At 42.2% G+C, this 17,757-nt stretch overlaps 1 protein-coding gene across 1 annotated transcript; it reads right to left on the bottom strand.

Moving 5' to 3' along the window:
* Positions 1–4,939: 4,939 nt before the first annotated feature.
* CUNH1orf162 (chromosome unknown C1orf162 homolog) lies at positions 4,940–11,005 on the bottom strand. The gene is made up of 6 exons (XM_006149591.3): positions 10,871–11,005; positions 7,948–7,995; positions 7,064–7,133; positions 6,162–6,256; positions 5,809–5,858; positions 4,940–5,367 (listed from the first exon to the last, which is right to left on the bottom strand). Exons 2-6 carry the CDS (start codon positions 7,982–7,984, stop codon positions 5,206–5,208), a joined length of 414 nt encoding a protein of 137 aa, XP_006149653.1. The 5' UTR covers positions 7,985–7,995; positions 10,871–11,005; the 3' UTR covers positions 4,940–5,205.
* Between the last annotated feature and the right edge of the window lie 6,752 nt (positions 11,006–17,757).

Raw genomic sequence — 17,757 nt, 5'->3', positions numbered from 1 at the left:
CAGTGGTTCTCCGAGTTCTTGGTGAAAGACTGTGGGCCATTAATCACATCCCCCACGGGAAACTACCACTGAGACTCAGACCGAACGAACGCCACTTTTGATCAATGAGAACCCAAGGTGTGATAAAGTGAAATATTCATTCAGATCAGGAAATACAAATCAAGACCGAGGCATTAGCATCTGAGGGTGCAAAGTGATGTTATATCATCATTAATGTCAGTAGCACCAACACCTGTAGCTCCAGCCTTTGGAGCTGGCACTGTCCCTTCCCACACAGTGTCACTCCTGCTATTTCTGGGAGTTCCCAGGGCTTTCCCATTTCCGCCTTTGCAGTCGCTTCTAATGGAGAGTAGTGGGTGGAGAAGGGCTGGCCAGCTGCAGTCCTCAGGATTCTCATGTATCCAACCTCTGGTTGGAGCAGGGTTGGAACAGGAGGATGGGCTGTTGGTGTGATTTGGCACGTGTCCTGCACGTTTAGAGTCAGACTCTCACAGTCTTTCATGAACACTGCTCCTTCAGCTTCCACTCTGACTCCTCCCTCCATAGACAGGGAACTCAAAGCTACTCAGCAGCCTGCTGGGAAGAGATGAAGGTGTGGATACCTTGGCATTTCCATATCAACCCGCTCCCTGCTAGACTCTCAGATCAAACACCATCAGATGTGCTCTCTTTTCCTTGAGCTGTAAAGACACCCCAATCTCTCTCCTGTGGCTGTGTATTGAACTTACATGAGTGGGTACTAATCCTCTGGTTCTGCAAATAGCAGCTCAGTTTAGGCACACTCAGGACACCCTATTATATAAAGCAGACATAGAGTGTCCATGACAGATGAACACATCTACCTATATCTTGGGATATTTACACTTATGCTGTTGGAGAACTGTTTATCCTGAGAATCCCACAGGCTTGTTGTGACTCCATGATCCAGGATTCAAGACCCCTCCTCCCTACCCCTTACCAAACAAGACCTTTTGAGTCTGTGGTCAATTATTTAATTGCTCATTATCCTTCAACAAGGCCGGTTACACATCAACTCTTGTGGTAGGAAGACAAAACCAGGACTTTGTTTAGAGCTGTACCATTAAAAATGGGAAACTTCAGGAAAACAGGGAAGTGTGGTTATTTTGCTATTTCACCTACCTGGGGAAGGCTGTGGGCTGATGCTTACTCCTACTCAGCAGTGACTCTCAAAAGGCTCTGAACTGGCAAACTCATGTGGCTTCTAGCTTTGGGGTTAGCAGAATTGTTTGATCTCATTGTTTGACCTTTGTCACCATCTTCCCAGAGACCATAATCATAGTATTTGGCTCACACTGATTAATAATCTGAACAGAGATGAGAACAGAAAGCTTGACAAGCTACCAGGACGTGCTTCCTCTGTCAGCCTACGGAAAAAGACCATTCCTGGATCTCTGCTGCCCTCATGGGGCTGGCTGCTACACTTGTGCTGTGGCCTCTTCCCGGGACTATTTCCTAAAGCCTGCATGCTCCCACAGAGAGTCTGCTCCTTCATCAAACCCTCTTCCACTGGCTTCTCCCTCACAAGTCTGCTGCCAGGAGCAGCTGCTCTATCTCAGAAGGAGCATACTTGCTCCAACATGTCATCTGACGTTGCTTTTCTGGCCTCCTGCCACTGTAAGTGCTATGAGGCAGGTGTGGAAGCAAGATGCAAGGCATTTAAAGTCAGAGGACTTCATTTAAATTTTAGTTCTGCCACTTACTAACTGGGTGAGATGATAAATTATTTCACCTAATGAACTTTTTTTTTTTTAACCTTGTCTTTTACAACCTTTATTTAGTGAATTTTTAAACAAGATTTGTGATGGCTATGTCACTGTAGATTGAGCTCCATTGAGGTAACATTCCTTAGGGATTCCCATAGTACAAGGATGTGTCTGACATGGAAGACAGAGTGGAAACCGGGCATATATACTTTGCCCTTCCTCTTCTGTTTTTACCCTTTTGGTTTCAGCTTTCAAAGAGCCCATGACCTTTTCTGCAGCTCCTTAGGAGTAGACTGAGCCACAGAATTGGTGGTGGGGTGGGGAGGGGACTTCTCTGGTCCAGCTGTGTCAGTCGTGGAGTTCAGTGTTCTGAAGTCCACTCCTCTGCAGTTCCAGTACAAGCTTTCTTCTCCAGTGTTAACTATATCTACAGTAAAGATGATATTTTGATTCTTGTTTACTGAGACCTCTTCCTTAGCAGTTGGTTGAGGATTGGGGAGTGGGCACTCTAGGTATCAGATCACCTGAAAATCCTCAACATGATAAGTGAAGGACTTCAAAGTCACGCAAAGGCTTTAAGGACAGGCATACCTCTTTCTAGTCCCTGATTCCCAGGCCTCAAGTAGCAAGTGCCCCTCTTTAGGGATAATCACTAAGTTTAGTTGATTGTGTTTTCTTTAATAGATATACTAAATATGTATATGAACACACACATATGCTTACATACATACATATTCATTATTGTACATGAAAACAGCATATTCAGAATTCTGGTCAGCAGCTTGTGGTTTTCATTTAGAAATATATTTCAAAGCTCTTTTTTAATTAGAGCATGTAGAACTTCCTTATTCTTTTTGATGTCTGCCTTGTTACCCTCATTAACTTTCTCAATAGACACAAAGAATTTATCTGTTTGAGAAAGTCTTTTGAGAGAATTGAGTGTGATGAATGAGTGTGCAAATAGGAGCTAGCCTACCTAGGGTTGAGTCACCGCTCACCAACAGTGTGAACTTGGGCAAGATACTTAACCTCTCTGTGCCTCCATTTCTGTATCTAAAATAAGAATTATGAACTGTAACCCCATAGTGGTCTGTGAGGCTTCTACGAACACATGCTGAGCACTCAGGACAGTGCTTAGAGTACAATAAGCCTCAGCAAGTTTTAGCCAATTTGATTAATGCTGCAATTAAAGTTACAGAGGTACCTTTCCATGTATTTAAGTAGGATACATTCTTAGAGATAGGATCACTTAGAAACTCTTAGAACTGAAAATGTTGGGGCTGTACAGTGGCACAGTGGTAAATGTGAAGCTCTGTGAGGCTGCCCCACACAGATGGTTCTGAGTTTGCCTCTGGAGACCTCTCTGAGTGCACTAATACGCGCCTGCCCGTGGTCTGGGCTGCCTGAAGTTGACTGGATCATGGCGTTAAGACCCTTTTGGGGATATGGTCCCTCTGTCTCTGTCTCTCTCAGTCATGAAAGAAATAAAAACTTTTTTCCTTCAAAGAGAGTTTGTTTTTGTTTTTGGAAAGGGCATGTGCACTTGTCAGAGAGAGACAGAGAGAGATAAAGTGAGAAATCACCCCCTGGGGGAAGATCACACTGCAATCCCTTCTCCTCAATTCTTCTCTTGGGATTTTGGGCATGCACGCCCACATACTCAGTTTCAAGTCTCCAAGTCTGCGACTTGAACCCTGGTGAGTCATGTGGAAGACCAAGGTTCCCAACCACTATGCCACCTGCTGACCCATATGGTTTTTGCTTATTTTTTTTTTTTTTTTAGTTTTTGCTTTAGGGCACAAGCTCTTGCCAGAGAAGGAAAGTGAGAAATCATCCCCCCACCCCCAGGAGGGATGGTCATGCCACAATCCCCTTTCCTCCAGTCTCCTCTCAAAATTGTGGGGGTGTCTGGTGTGATTTTCAAGTCACCAGATCCAGGACTCAAACTGTGAAGTCAGCTATGTGAGGTTAACACCTTAAGGTCCATGCCACCTGCTGGGCCCCTTATGCTTTTTTTCTACAGTTAAATTTTTGACATGTCTGGAACTTATTTTGATATAAAGAGTTAAGATATACTCTTATTTTATTTTTATCTGTATGACCTCCTCATTACTTAAATAGCATTTATCGAATAAAGCAATTTCCCCCAAGTTATTTGTTATCCCATCTTCATCACATACATTTCTTTGGTCTTTTTATTCAGTTCCGTTGATTTATGTACTCATGTATTATTGACATATTGCTTTAATTAGATATGCTTCATAAAACAGGTACATTTAGGGCTAATTTTTCTATATTATTTTTATTTATTTTTTGTAATGAATTTTTCTGACTTTGCTCTTTTTGTTTATTATTTGCACAGAAACTTTAGAGTAAACTCACCTGGTAGAAAAATAATCTCACTCGTATTTTCAGGGGAATTGTGTATGTGATTATTTTGAGGGGATTAGTGTTTAGATTATCTTTATCTTTGCCTCCCATATGAGGTTGTTATGCATATCTGTTATGCTATAGCAAGGAGATAAAAATCCACATTTGAATAGTGCCTTATAAAGGAGGGACTTTGTGCAGTGTTTGTGTAGAACTATGGTAGGTTTCAAGTGCTTATGTATATGATATTTCATTTAATCCTCACACTAACTCTAAGAAGTAGGTGTTTTAATCTCTGTTTTCAAGATGATGTACTTGAGGCTTAAAAGTTTAACAAACTTGCTCAAATGAATACAGCTGGTTGGTGGCAGAGTTTGAGACCTGCATCCCCATCAGTCTTGACCTTGTTCCAGAGTACCATCACCTTTAGTAGGTTTTATTGGGGGGGGGGCAATTATGGATGAGCTCTAGACTTTAGGTTCTGATCTTTGCAGAAGGTGATGGGGACAGACAAATGATGAAGAATGAGATACCATTCTTGGAGTGTTTGCCTTTATTTGAAATCCTTTTTTGTTGTTGTTTATGTATTTCATGAGACAGAGAGATAGGCACTTCCAACAGAATCCTCATGCCATAATCCACCACCAGATTCAGCCTTTCCTGGATCATGAGCGTGCATGAGCATGCCTGGTGTGTCCAGTGAGACCTTAGGACCCAACTCAGGGTCCTTCCTATGTGGGTCCAATTGCACCACTACGGGGTCCTTCATTTGACATTCTTGATAAATTGTTTATTTAGTTGACTCCTCCCAAATTGATTAATGATGCTGGGTGAATAACTCTGTGTACCTAACTCTGTTCCATGAGCTTTGGAAGGACCAAGGAAGGCAGTTTCAGCCCTTGAGTAGCTAACAAGCTGTCAGTTCAAGTGAAAGATCAGTAATCTCTTCTCTGGCTAGAAAAAACACTGACCACTGGTCTTTAAAACTGGGGAGCATTGCCAGATCGTACCTAAACAGTCCCAATGACAGTTTCATACAGGCTGTGCTCCAAAATTTGTGAAAAGGGGAATGTAATGCACAAAGGCAGAGCTGAGATGAGAGGGACTGGGCTCAAGCCTCACTGGAAAGGCAAGGAGAGTGTGCCAGTTTAATTGGAGCATAGACAACAGGGTCCATGTCTGCAGATTGGCTCTTAGTCAAGTGACTGTTTTCTTCCGTGGTTTTGAAAATCATGCTGGCATAGGTAAGTGACTCCTCTGGGATGGGTGAAATCTGCAGAGGGAGAAAAAGGAATGAATGAGTTTCACTCTCCTCTCAGATTTTGTGCACACATATACATGTGCCCAGCATAATTTTCAAGTCACCAGGTCTGGAACTCAAGTTGAACCCAACTCCCACTCATGTGGGAGTCCAACACCTTAACCACTATACCACCTGCTGACCCCAAAAGGTATCTCTTTAGAAGCACCCTGAAAGTTTTGCTCAGAGGAGATCCAAAGAGATCAGAACTCTTCAAAGAACCACTTTCCCAGTGTTCAGAAAGCAATAGCACAATTCTTTATATTGGGTTGTCAGGAAAGTCATGACTCATTTTTGCATAGAAAAATACATCATGACTTTCCTAGCAACCTAATAATTCAGTAACACAGAGAACAGAGGAAAATTCCAATGGCAGCTGTCCTTGGTATCTTGGAAACAGCATGGTCATCTTACCTTGGCTGGAGGGTCTGAGTGAGGATCTGAGGCCTGGGGAGTGGAATGACCTGCAACAGGAAAAAGAAGAGACAAGCCTCACCATTGGGGCCTTCAGGAATGAGAAGCCTATCCTTTCAATCTTGGATGAAGGGGTGGGGTCTGGAAGAGGTGTTAGAAGATGGGGAGGACAGAGAGGAAAAAAAAGTGAAGGGATTTGGGTCCTTAGTCTGTGGAGAGGATGGGACAAGCAGGTTTTATTACACTTCCCCCCACAACACACAGACACACTAACTTCTCCCATTACTCAGAGCTCACTCTATTCTCAAGGGCAAAGAAAGGAGGGGCTGCCCCATTCCTGAGAGATCACTTACATTTTTTGTAGCTCTTTATGATGAGGACAACAAGGGCCACCAGCAGCAGTGTCATTAGAACCCCAGCAAAAAAGGCCAAGATGAAATGTTCTTGTCTGTCTCGGAAAAAGAGAGCAGATGAACTGCTGGTTTTTTTGTTTGTTTTGTTTGGTTAGGTTTTTTTTAAGCATTTGTCCTAGGGAACATGCACTCATCAAAGAGAGAGACAGATACAGAGAGGGAGAGGGAAAGTGAGAAATCATCCCCCAAGGGGGATGGCCACACAATTCCTTCTCTTCTATTCTTTCAGGATTTGGGGCACATGCTCACAAGCCCAGCAGCACGCCCCTGGCATGATTTTCAAGCCACTGGACCTGAGACTCGAACTGCAGAGCTGGCTATGTGGAATCCAACCCCCCACATCCCCTGCTGGCCTAAACTGCTGGACTTTTTGAAAAATCTTTCCTAACGGCCAGTGTGTAGTCCTTCCTCCCTATGGGTGAATTCTGGCAATAGCTTCACATTGGGTAGTGGGCTTTCACTCTCATCCACTAGATTTTGACTTTCTTGCTTTCAGTTTTTAAATTCATGTGAGGATTCAATGAAAGCTGTGGACTCTCTCCCTACCAGTCCCAAATCCCCTTCCCCTGCTCTCTTCACACAATATTCGTAGGTTCCCACCCAGCAAATTTTGACTACAAGCTTAGTGGATTTATGGATCTCCTGAAGCTTGGGGAACACCAAGTGAAGAACTGTACTCCTAAAGTCAAAATCTGATTTAGTTCTACTGTTTCCAATCTATACCCCACCCCACTCCCATTCCCACCCTGCCCCCTGTCCCCGCCCCCGCCCCTGCCAAAGCTGTTAGCACAAAATCAAATGCCACATGGTACAGGATGACAGATGGGAGAATGCTCATTTACGTGGGGTGGTTAGAGGGACAGGGTGCAGAGCTAGTCGTTGGGGCTGTCGCGGAGTGGATGACTTGGCTGTCTAGGAGAGAACATGAAAGGGATTAGTGTGTCTACCACTTCTCATTCAATCCTTCCAGTTTAAGCGTTCCCAGGTGCCCCACTCTCCCCAAGCAACCAATGGAACTAATGACAGGGCTGTAACACTACAAAAGGGGAAAACGTTGTCTCTTTCAGAACTGAAACTTTAAAGACACTACCCCAACGAAAGAGGAATATGTTTTTTTTTTTAGAACTGAAACGTAAAAAACAATCAGCTACACGAATGAAAATATATAATGTTTTCCAGCCTCTATATGTCCCTTCGACGAAGATATCTCACATGTCTCCTTCAAAGATTTCAGTCTGACTTAAACGGAGACTCTCCAGGTTAGTGAGCAGAGAATCACAAGTGAGACCCACAGCCAGTGCTTTCCAAAGTCTTTAGGAATCTGACCTTGAAAACTGCTGCCTTTTGTTTGTTTGCTTGCTTGTGTTTTGCAGCACACTATGAACAGTGCCCACCTGAAACATCACAGGAGGTCTCCCAGTACCTACCCCACACCCAGGGCAGCAGGAAGGGACGTGAACTAGATTTACATTAAACCACCCAGCTGGTCTAATATGGAGCACAGAATCTGATCCTTACTCAGATGCGAGGGGTCAGGTAATTTTATTCGGCTCCCTCTTTCATTTCTCTTGTCATCAGATTTTGCATTGTGGTAAAGTTTAATTCTTCCAACTTTAGAAATGCACCAGCCAGTGTTGTCCCGTTACGGCCCTTCAGCACACTTTCTAGTTCTCCCCGTTCATTTTAACTCGAAGGTAGACAGGTATTGGTTCCTGATCTAACTCACCAAGGCTGGGTTCAGGTGTGGAGTTGCCTATTCCCATGCTGTCTTCTCCTGAAAATAAAAAAGGTGCCTCTTAGAAAGCTCGAAAAGAGGAGACAGCTGAGGGGCTGACTCAGACTGTGCTTTTAAGAGTAGTAACAGAGAAAGGAACGGCGTGGGTGTTCTAGTGATGGCACTGGTCAGAGACTACCTGGTGTGGTTCTTGCGGCTCACCAGACAGTCCTCAGCTTTGCAGGTTCACAAATATGATCTTATAAGGGCACCAAGAATTGACCTATTGCTCCAGAAATGACCCCCACCAACCAGCTCACAGAAGACTTACGTATAAACTAGAATGATATAAGAAACATTTTGATGTACTAGAGTATTCTACCTATCAGAAAGCATAAGAATAGCAGTCAAAACCACAATTTTGCTCAGCAAGTGTTGAATCAAAATAAGTATGAGAAATGGAAGGATGGGTTTAATACTGAATGCCACCCAGGTCTGACACAGCCGCCTCATTTCCCTGGCAGTGCTAGTTAAACACTGACAAACTTCCTCTCGGAGGTCTCCCTATGTAATATCTATTTTCCCCCAGTTTTTTGGTTGTTGTTTTTGTCATAGGGCATGTGCCCTTTCCAGAGAGAGACAGAGAGAGAGAGAGAAAGAAGAGAGAGAATGAGAAAGAAGAGAGAGAATGAAAAATCACCTTCTGGGGAGATGACCATACCACAATCCTCCTCTCCTCCATTCTCCTCTCAGGATTTTGGGAACACATGCACATGCACCTAGCATGCCCTCCAAGCTGCAGGTCCAGGACTCGAACCGTGCCATCAGACATGTGGGATTCAGCTGCTGCAACTTCCATGCCACCAGCTGGTCCCTGTATATTGTTTTGTTTTGTTTTTTAAGTATGTCAATATGGTTTTATTTGTTAGAATAAGCCTCTTATCTTTTTCTTTATATTAATTTTTTTTAAATTTATTGCCAGAAGGTGCTCACACCCACCAGAGAGAATCAGAGAGGGGTTGAGAGAAAGCACCTCCCAGTGAGGTGTGGTCATATTGCAGTCTCTTCTCCATCTTCTTGGGATTTGGGGCAGACATGCACACACATCTGTGTGTTTTTCAAGCTGCCAGGGTCAGAAATTGAACTGTGCAGTTAGCCAGGTATAAACCAGCTCTGTGAGTTACTAAGCCATGGGAGCTGGCTCTATATTTTCCTTTGTTTACTCATTTTATTAACCAAAAGAATAAAGTAACTAAAGGTAGAAAAGAAAAACCCTTACTAACTTCTTACTACCCATTGTCAATATTTTAGTGTCTTCCATTTTAGTCATATTTTAATGCACTTTTTTAAGCGAATTTTTTGGTAAGTTGTTTTTTTTTTTTTTCATGAGAATGAGAAGCAGACAGAGTGAGAAAAACAAGCACCACTAACAGGGTCCCATGCTATAGTCCCCTTCAACCTTCCCAGCCAGCCAGAGTTAGGGGCACGCACGTCCAGCGTGGAAAGGTTGACTGGAAACTAAATCTGTGATCTTCCAAATGGACTCAACCTTGGTTGAATGCGATGTTACAACTGTGCTTCCAAGAACCTTGGTTGAATGCGATGTTACAACTGTGCCGCTAAGCCAGACCTTTTTTTTTTTTTTTTTTTAGTTTTTTAAGTTTTTTTTTTAGATTTTTTTAATGTAAGAAGTAATATCCACTTTTTTTTTTTTTTTTGCTCAGCATTTTATCATACATATTCTCCCACACCACTAAAATCTTTTATTAGTATTTTTAGTGGTGGTAGGTTTTCCTGTTTTATTTGTGTACTATAAACTTGCTTAGCCACTTCCCTACTTATCAATGTAGACTGTTTCCACTTTTACTTATCAGTCAATAAATAAAATGAAATACATTCTTTTGTACATAAAACGATTTTTTAAAAAAAGGCTATAATTTTCATATTTAGTCAATTCCATGATTAAAAACTTTGGCTCTGCTATTTTTACTGTATTTTTGAAAGATAATTTATATAGACCACAAATATCTTCAATTATTTCTGTTTTAATTGCTCATCTCTGAGAAGTTAATTTCCAAGTCTCAAGGAATGATGGGAGGTGGTAGGGGGAAGGATACCTCATTGCAATGTGTCAGTGCAAGCAGCAGCAACAGTGATATTATCAAGTATATTCCAGCTGACCAAGTGTGTTTAGATCATGCAATGCAGGAGGAGTAGAAGGTATCATCAGGAAAATTTGGCTAGAAGTCTGAGCCATAAGAGTAGGAAGCCCACAGTTTGCAGCAGAATCAGCAGTGGTAAGAACTTTCCTTGCACTTTTGGTTCCTTTCTAATTTATAAGTCAGTGTTGTTCTTTGCAGAGCACTATAAAGTATTGATACGACATTTAAAAAATATTAAAATATGTGTTTCTAATAAATAGAATATAAACTGACATGAGACCTTACTACTGGGGAGGTGGAAGAGGAGAGGACTGTAGGCTTTACAGAGTAAAATCCTGGCCTTCGCATCAGTGGTTCTGAATGTACAGCCATCTCCAAGAAATGTTACCATAGTTACCTTTACAAAATTAGACCACCTCACCCTGAAAAACAAAACCACTGCACAATACCATAGGGAAATAGCTACTTACAAATTCAGGCCAAAAAAAGCAGGAAACACATTTTTCTCTAAAAACGATAATCCAAACATTTGACAGAAGCATAAAATAGAAAGTGTTATATATACTTTTTCATGTTTCATCCAGCTCCGGAGAACCTCACTCACATCAAAAAGTCCATTAATTTAATGCATTCATTCAGTACATCTCTCCCCCCACCAAATAAAAAGTAAAGAAAAAAGAATAGAGCCACCAACAATAAGATGACATTTTCTTTTGGTGAATGACATGAACCTATTTCATCTAGGTTAAAAAGCATGTGGTAAATGCATTTACCTTTTAAGAAAAAGTCTTGACATAAGATGCTTTTCTACGACAACTTTCCGCTTGCTTCTGTTGCTACTCCTAGTTTTCAGAAATGACGAAATAGAGATTACTGCCACTGCCACCATCAAGCTGGATGTTGCAATGATCTTGTTCAAGCTGAAGGGCAGACTTCCTCTTTGAGGTCCACCCTATTTTTTTTTTTTTTTTGGTAATTCTATAAGCAGAAAGAGCTTCTGTTGTGACTTTTGACACAGAAAATGAAGGCAAAAGACAAGTTTACTTCTAAGTATGTATAGAGTATTTGACTTTAACCACCCTGCCAGATATTGTGGAGGTTACAGCAGCATGACCATATTGCTGTCATAGATAATGTTAAACAAATATACTCATTAAATAAATGCTATGGGCCATACAGTGGGCTAGATACTGTAGGTTTTTTTTTTTTTTTCCTTTTAAGTTTGTTTATCCATTTCTTCCATGAGAGAAAAATGAGAGAGCAACAGAGAGCCAGAGAGACAGGGTCCTCACACTCTCGACCAGCCAGATCATGGACATGGACACAAGCACCCGGGTGTTCAGGCAGTCCTCGCACCTTTTCTATGTGAGTCCAGTTACATTACTGCTGTGCAGCCACCTGGCCCTAGTACTGTGGATTACTTATTTATTTATTTAAGGTTTTCATCATAGTGTGGGTGTGCTTGCCAGAAAGAAGAGAGACAGAAATAGTGAGAAAAAAGGTAAGAAATTATCCCCCCAGGAGGGATGGCCACCTGTAATCCCTTCTCCTCCATTTTCCTCCTGGGAAGGGAGCGCCTGGCATGATTTTTCATGTGCCTGGAGTGATTTTCTTTTCTTTTTTCTTATTTACTTAGAGAGATTTGCTATAGGGCGTGTTCACTTACTAGAGGCACAGAGAGAGACAGAGAGACAGAAAGCGAGAAATCATCCCCGGGGAGGTGGGAAATGGGGGATGACTACGTCACAATCCCTTCTCCTCTTTTCTCTTTTCAGGATTTTGGTATGCACACATGCCAGCATGAGTTTTAAGTCACCAGGTCCAGGACTTGAACTGTGATCCACTATGTGAGAGTCCAGCGATATAACCATTACGTTATCTGTTGGTTCCCCAGCATGATTTTCAAGCCACCAGGTCTGGGACTCAGGAATCAAACTGCTGTCAGCCATGTGACAATTCAGTGCCTTAAGCGTTATGCTACCTGCTGACCCCAGTACTATGGGCATTTTAGGAAACTAGACAGAGGGACCAGCAGTTGGAATAATGGCTATGTCACTGGACTCCCATGTAGTCAACCGCAGTTTGAGTCCCAGACCCAGTGGCTTAAACTCACACCAGGTGCGTGTGCGTTCGTGCCCAAGATCCTGAGAGAAGAATGGAGGAGAAGGGATTGCAGCGTGGCCATCCCTCCTGGGGTGGTGATTTCTCACTTTCTGTCTATCTCTTTCTGTCTTTCTGGTGAGTGCACATGCCCTATAACAAAAACCTGTCCAAAAAAAAAAGAAAAAAGAAAGAAAGAATACAAGGCAAAGGAGTTTCATGACTCATGGAACTCACAGTCTCATTGAGAAGAGAAATGAAAAACAAGTAAATACTGGACACATTATGTTAAAGGCCAGGGTGTTCCTTAGAAAGTAAATAATAGCAGAATGTCTTTAGATGGATAGTGACTCCAAGGAGTGGACTTTTACACTGAGAACTCAATGAGGAGTAGGAGCTAGCTAGGCAGAGGTTTGCAGACAGAGGGGAGAGCAATTTCTGACTGGAAGAGGAATGGGCTGGAAAATTAGTCAAGGTTGCATGCAAGTCAACCTTGACTGGAAGGGGTGGGGTGCAGTGTGGGCAGTTTGGTTGGAGGGAGAAAAAAGGGGCTGTGGGATTGATTGCTGGGATGCAGGTGATATATTTTTGGGATATCAACATGGTTCAGGAGTGGGGCATTTATAGAAGATGGAAGATGGAAAAGAATTCCATTGATGGAATACAGCAAGATGGTGGAGTCTTTAAATCCAGGCAAATGGTGTATTTAAAGTAGTAAGAAAATAAGAAACTGTTGAAGGTTGTCAATAAGGGCATAACATGATAAACATGACTTTTAAGGAAGATTGTATCATACCATGTAGATAAATTATGGGTAGAGAAAGAGATAAGGAGATAAAGTAGGGAGGTATAATGAGATTCTGGGCATTACTTAGTAATAAGGAGAAAGCCATAGGTATTATAAAGTTGAAGGACATAAGATTTGAAACCTATATATGAGAAATACACTTGCAGGACCAGTCAATGCCTTGGTGGTTGAGATAGTTGATCTTTTCATTCATTCTGAAAACATTTATTGAACATTTACTATATGCCATGTACTATTGTAAGCTTTGAGAATATACATGGTGAGTAAAAATGACCTTTTCCTGCCTTCCTGCAACATTCAGACTAGTAAAGGAGGTCATTACCACTCACAGAGATGGAAAATTGCAACAATCACATGTGCTGTGAAAAGGCAGAACCCCACGCCATGGATGCCTATGATACAGGGGGAGAGGAAGGCTTCCTGGAGGAAAACACTAAGCTGAAATCTCAAGTATGAGTTGGAGTACACCTAAAATAAGAGAGAGGGAAAGTTTAGAGGGAAAAGAATGTCCACCAGTCCTGTTCCAGAGAGGAGGGTAGGAAGTCCAAGGACCAAATGAACAAGCCTACAAAAGATATTGTGACAGTAGTTGAAAGAGCAAGGAAGTATGTGAGATGATAGTGTGGTGGTGGTGAGGGTGTGGTAGAACATGGTAGGCATGAGATGAGGTTGAAGAGGCAGTTCCTTAGAACTTTTATCTTTAAGATAAATATTTGCCTACGCTAACAGTATTTAAACAAACATGACATGATCAGATATACACTCTGAAATAATCAATACTATGGTAGAGAGAACAGATTAGAAGGCAGAAAATAGATGTGACTAGACCAAGTGAGAGATGACTGTGGTGATCCAGTTGAGAGATGACAGAAATTTGAACTAGAATAGTAGCAGTAGAAAGATGAAGTGATGTAAATGTATTTGAGAGAGATTTAGGAACATGGTAGCAAAAACAAGGGAGGATAAACAGTCCAAGACAACGATCAAAGGTATCACTAAAGGGCAAGAAGGAGGAGGAGCTAGATAAGAATGGTAGTTCAAGGCTTAGAGTGAGGATGATCAGACATTGATTGAGTACCTACTATGACCCAAATACTGCTAAATTCTGGAGATACAATGATGAATAAGATGCAGTCCTTGGGAACCAGCAGTTAGCATAATGGCTATGTCGCAGGACTCCCACGTAGTTGACCGCGGTTTGTGTCCCGGACCCGGTGGCTTAAAACTCACGCCGGGCGCGTGTGCGTGCATGCCCAAGATCCCGAGAGGAGAATGGAGGAGAAGGGATTGCGGCGTGACCATCCCCCCTGGGGGGTGATTTCTCGCTTTCTGTCTCTATGTCTCTCTCTGTCTGTCTGGTGAGCGCACGCGCCCTACAGTGAAAATTTCTCCAAAAAAAAAAAAAAGATGCAGTCCTTGACTGGAGGGATTTTTAGTTTTGTAGAGAGAAGATATCTTCATTTATCTGTAATACTGTGCTCCAGACTGTCCAGATGCATAAATAAGCACCATGAAATGTTGTAGATGCTATGTTAGTCAGTGCACAAAATGGAGTAGGACCTAAAAGAGAAAGGATCAGGTTACACACAAAGGAGGGAGGGTGGGTGTCAAGAAGAATGTCAGGGCCAGATGGTGGTGTAGTGGTAAAATGTGAGCCTCTGTAAGGCTTGCCCACACAGGAAGTTTCTAGGTTGGTGTCTGGGGACCACCCAGTATGCCACACACACATATGTTCATGATCTGGCGCTAGCTGAGGCTGAAGGTTGGTTGTGGTGTTAAGACCTTCTCAGGGGTGCTGTCACTCTGTTTCTGTTTCTCTCTGTCTCACTCATGGACGGAATAAATAAATACACTTAAAAACATTATATGTTTTTAAAAAGAAAGTAAAAAAATGTTCTCAGAGATATTTGTGCTGTGTCTTAAAAGATGAATTATGTTTTCTAGGTAGACAGAGAGAGGAAATGTATTTTAGGCAGAGGAACAGCGTTGTCATGTTTAGGGAAATGCAAGTATTTCACCATTGCTGATGCTTGGGGAACGAGGACGGGTTACGGGGGTGGGAAATGGAAGAGGAAAGGCTGAAGAGGAAGGATGAGACAGATAAAGGTGAACCTAAATGAACTTTAACTTACAGGCAATGGACAAACTTCTGAAGGGTAACAGGACCATATTTGGCAACAAAGTACAAGGGGCACTGGTGAGGAGCCAGGCAGTGGGTGAGCAGTCCCTTAATATTGCAGAGTCCCACATGAGAAACAAGCATGAACTAAACAGAAGTAATGCCTGGCAGAGAAGAGGTTGAGCAGGTTGGTGAATAATTTAGTCATATATTGGGAGCTAGAGGAAGTTTAAGAGTGAGAAAGGAGTTCAAGATAAACCACCAGCTTGCTGTATTGTATCCATTGATTAATGTTCAGAATATAGAAGTTGTTTCAGGACTGAGGATTAAAAAATGAGTTTAGGGGCCAGTAGATGATGTAGAAGGTACATCGTTGTATTCCCACAGGGTCGGCTATGATTTGAGTCCCGGACCTAGAGACTTGAAAATCAAGCTGGACACATGTGCATGCATGCCCAAGATCCCAGCAGGAGAATGGAGAAGGGATTGAAGTATGACCATTCCCCCGGGGGTGATTTCTCACTTTCCCTCTCACTGTGTCTGTCTCTTTGTTTCTCTCTCGCGTGCAAGTGCTTGCACCCTAAAGCAAAAATCTCTTACCAAAGTGAGTTTAATTTTGGGCATATTAGTTTGGGGTACTTGTGAAACCATTCAGGTAGAGATTTTGAGAGAGCAGTTGAATGCACAAATCTAGGGTTCATAAAAAAGATCTAGATTTGTGTGGTAGACAATACTGGTTCTCACCAATTACAAGTTCTTCTGTCCTTCTGGTGGGATTCTCTCTGGGGTTGGGAAATGCCATGTGACAAGTTCTGGCTAGTGGACTGTGGAGGAAAGTAATGTACCTTTTAGGGCAATCATTTATTAATAATTGTTGATGTAAGATCCCCTTGATAAAGCAGGATGATTATGGGGCTTTTGTGATGAAAAGCTCTAAAGCTGGATCACTGAATTGTCATATGAAGGAGAGTCACCTGGAACTGTGGTAAACTCTGTTATCAGCAAAAAGGATGTTTTTCTGCATTAAGCTACTAAGATGTTAGGACAGTCTTAGTTCACTTAACCTACTCTTTTATTTATTTTTATTTATTTTATTTTATTTTTTTTGCTATAGGGCACATGTGCTTTCCAGTGAGGGAGAGAAAGTGAAAAATCATTACCCAGGAAATGGCCATTCCACAATCCCCTCTCCAGTCTTCTCTTGGGATTTTGGGCACACACACACACACACACACACCCACCTAGCGTAATTGTGAAGTTGCTGGGTCTGGAACTCAAACCACACATTCTGCCATGTGAGATCCAGCTGCCTTAACTTTCATGCCACCTGCTGGCCCTAACCTATCCTTCTTAATGCAGTTTGAGATATAGATTAGGAAGTCAGCAGCTTACACATGATAGTAGAAGCTGTGGAAGTGAATAAAATCATTCATGTACAACATGTATTGTGAAAGAATTCCTACCATAGGATGGAGGAGCACTCTGCTTAAGAGGAAGACAGAAAAAATGGCATCAGCTAAGACAATTGAGACAAAACTGTATAGCAGAAATGGCATACACACATTATCAGAAGCCAGGGGAGGAAAGGAAGGAAAGGTAGTGACCAACAGTACCAAATGCTGCTGAAAGGAAGGTCAAATAAGATGTGGACTGGAAAGAGTTGATTGGATTTAGAATGTAAGAGATCATAATCTCTTTTGCTAAAGCAGCTTGGGTAGGATAGTGGTAGGGAATTAGACATCAGTGGGTTGAAGAGTGAATGGAAATTCCCAGGCATACAGCAGATTAAATATTTTTTAAAAAATTCTCTAGTTAAGAAACATCAACCAATGCTGGATAAAATATTTTAAGCACTTGGGCCAGCCAGTGACGTGGTGGTTAAAGTAGCTGGATCCCACATGGCCAACTGTGGAAGTCCTGGATGTGGTGGCTTGAAAATCACACTGGGTGTGTGTGTGTGTGTGTGTGTGTATGTGTGTGCATGCCAAAGATCCTGAGAGGAGACTAGAGAAGGGATTGAGGTGTTGTCATTTCCCCTTGGGGGGTGCTTTCTCACTTCCCTTCTCTGTTTCTCTCTGGTGAGTATATATGTGCCTGATAGCCAAAACTAAAAATAAAAAAATAAAATAAATAAAATAATAAAGTACCGTAATTCAAAAATTCATGGCTGAACTAGATGTGGGAAATTTTTGAACATCAGAAATGAAAGTTGAGTGAGGCTTGGAGCTGTCGTTTGGTTGGTGTTTAGCCATCAATTTTTGACAACCTGGAGCTTGGGTTTAAAGGCATGTTAGAGGTGAGGAAACAAGCCTAAGCCTGCATGATGCTGGGAATCTGACTATACCCTCTGATAGGGGACTCTCTCTAGTTAAATAGGAAGAGTCCATGCTGCTATAAGTGGAGATGGTAGGGATTCTTGTTATATCGGTTTCTATTTCTGCCTGACAAAAGATCACATACTTTGTTACTGCATTGCAAATAGAAACACCTGAGACTGGGCGAATTTATAAAAGTAAGTTTAATGACACACTTTCCGGTTCTAGTGGCTGGAAAGTCCAAAGGCATCACAAAATGAAGAAAGGCAGAACTTCCAGCAGAGAGGAACACCGGCTCTACCCATACAACCTTCTCTC

The sequence above is a fragment of the Tupaia chinensis genome, unplaced genomic scaffold (genome assembly GCF_000334495.1).
Source record: "Tupaia chinensis unplaced genomic scaffold, TupChi_1.0 Scaffold000270_2, whole genome shotgun sequence".
Lineage (NCBI taxonomy): Eukaryota > Metazoa > Chordata > Mammalia > Scandentia > Tupaiidae > Tupaia > Tupaia belangeri.
This window is presented reverse-complemented; position numbering and strand designations above follow the sequence as displayed.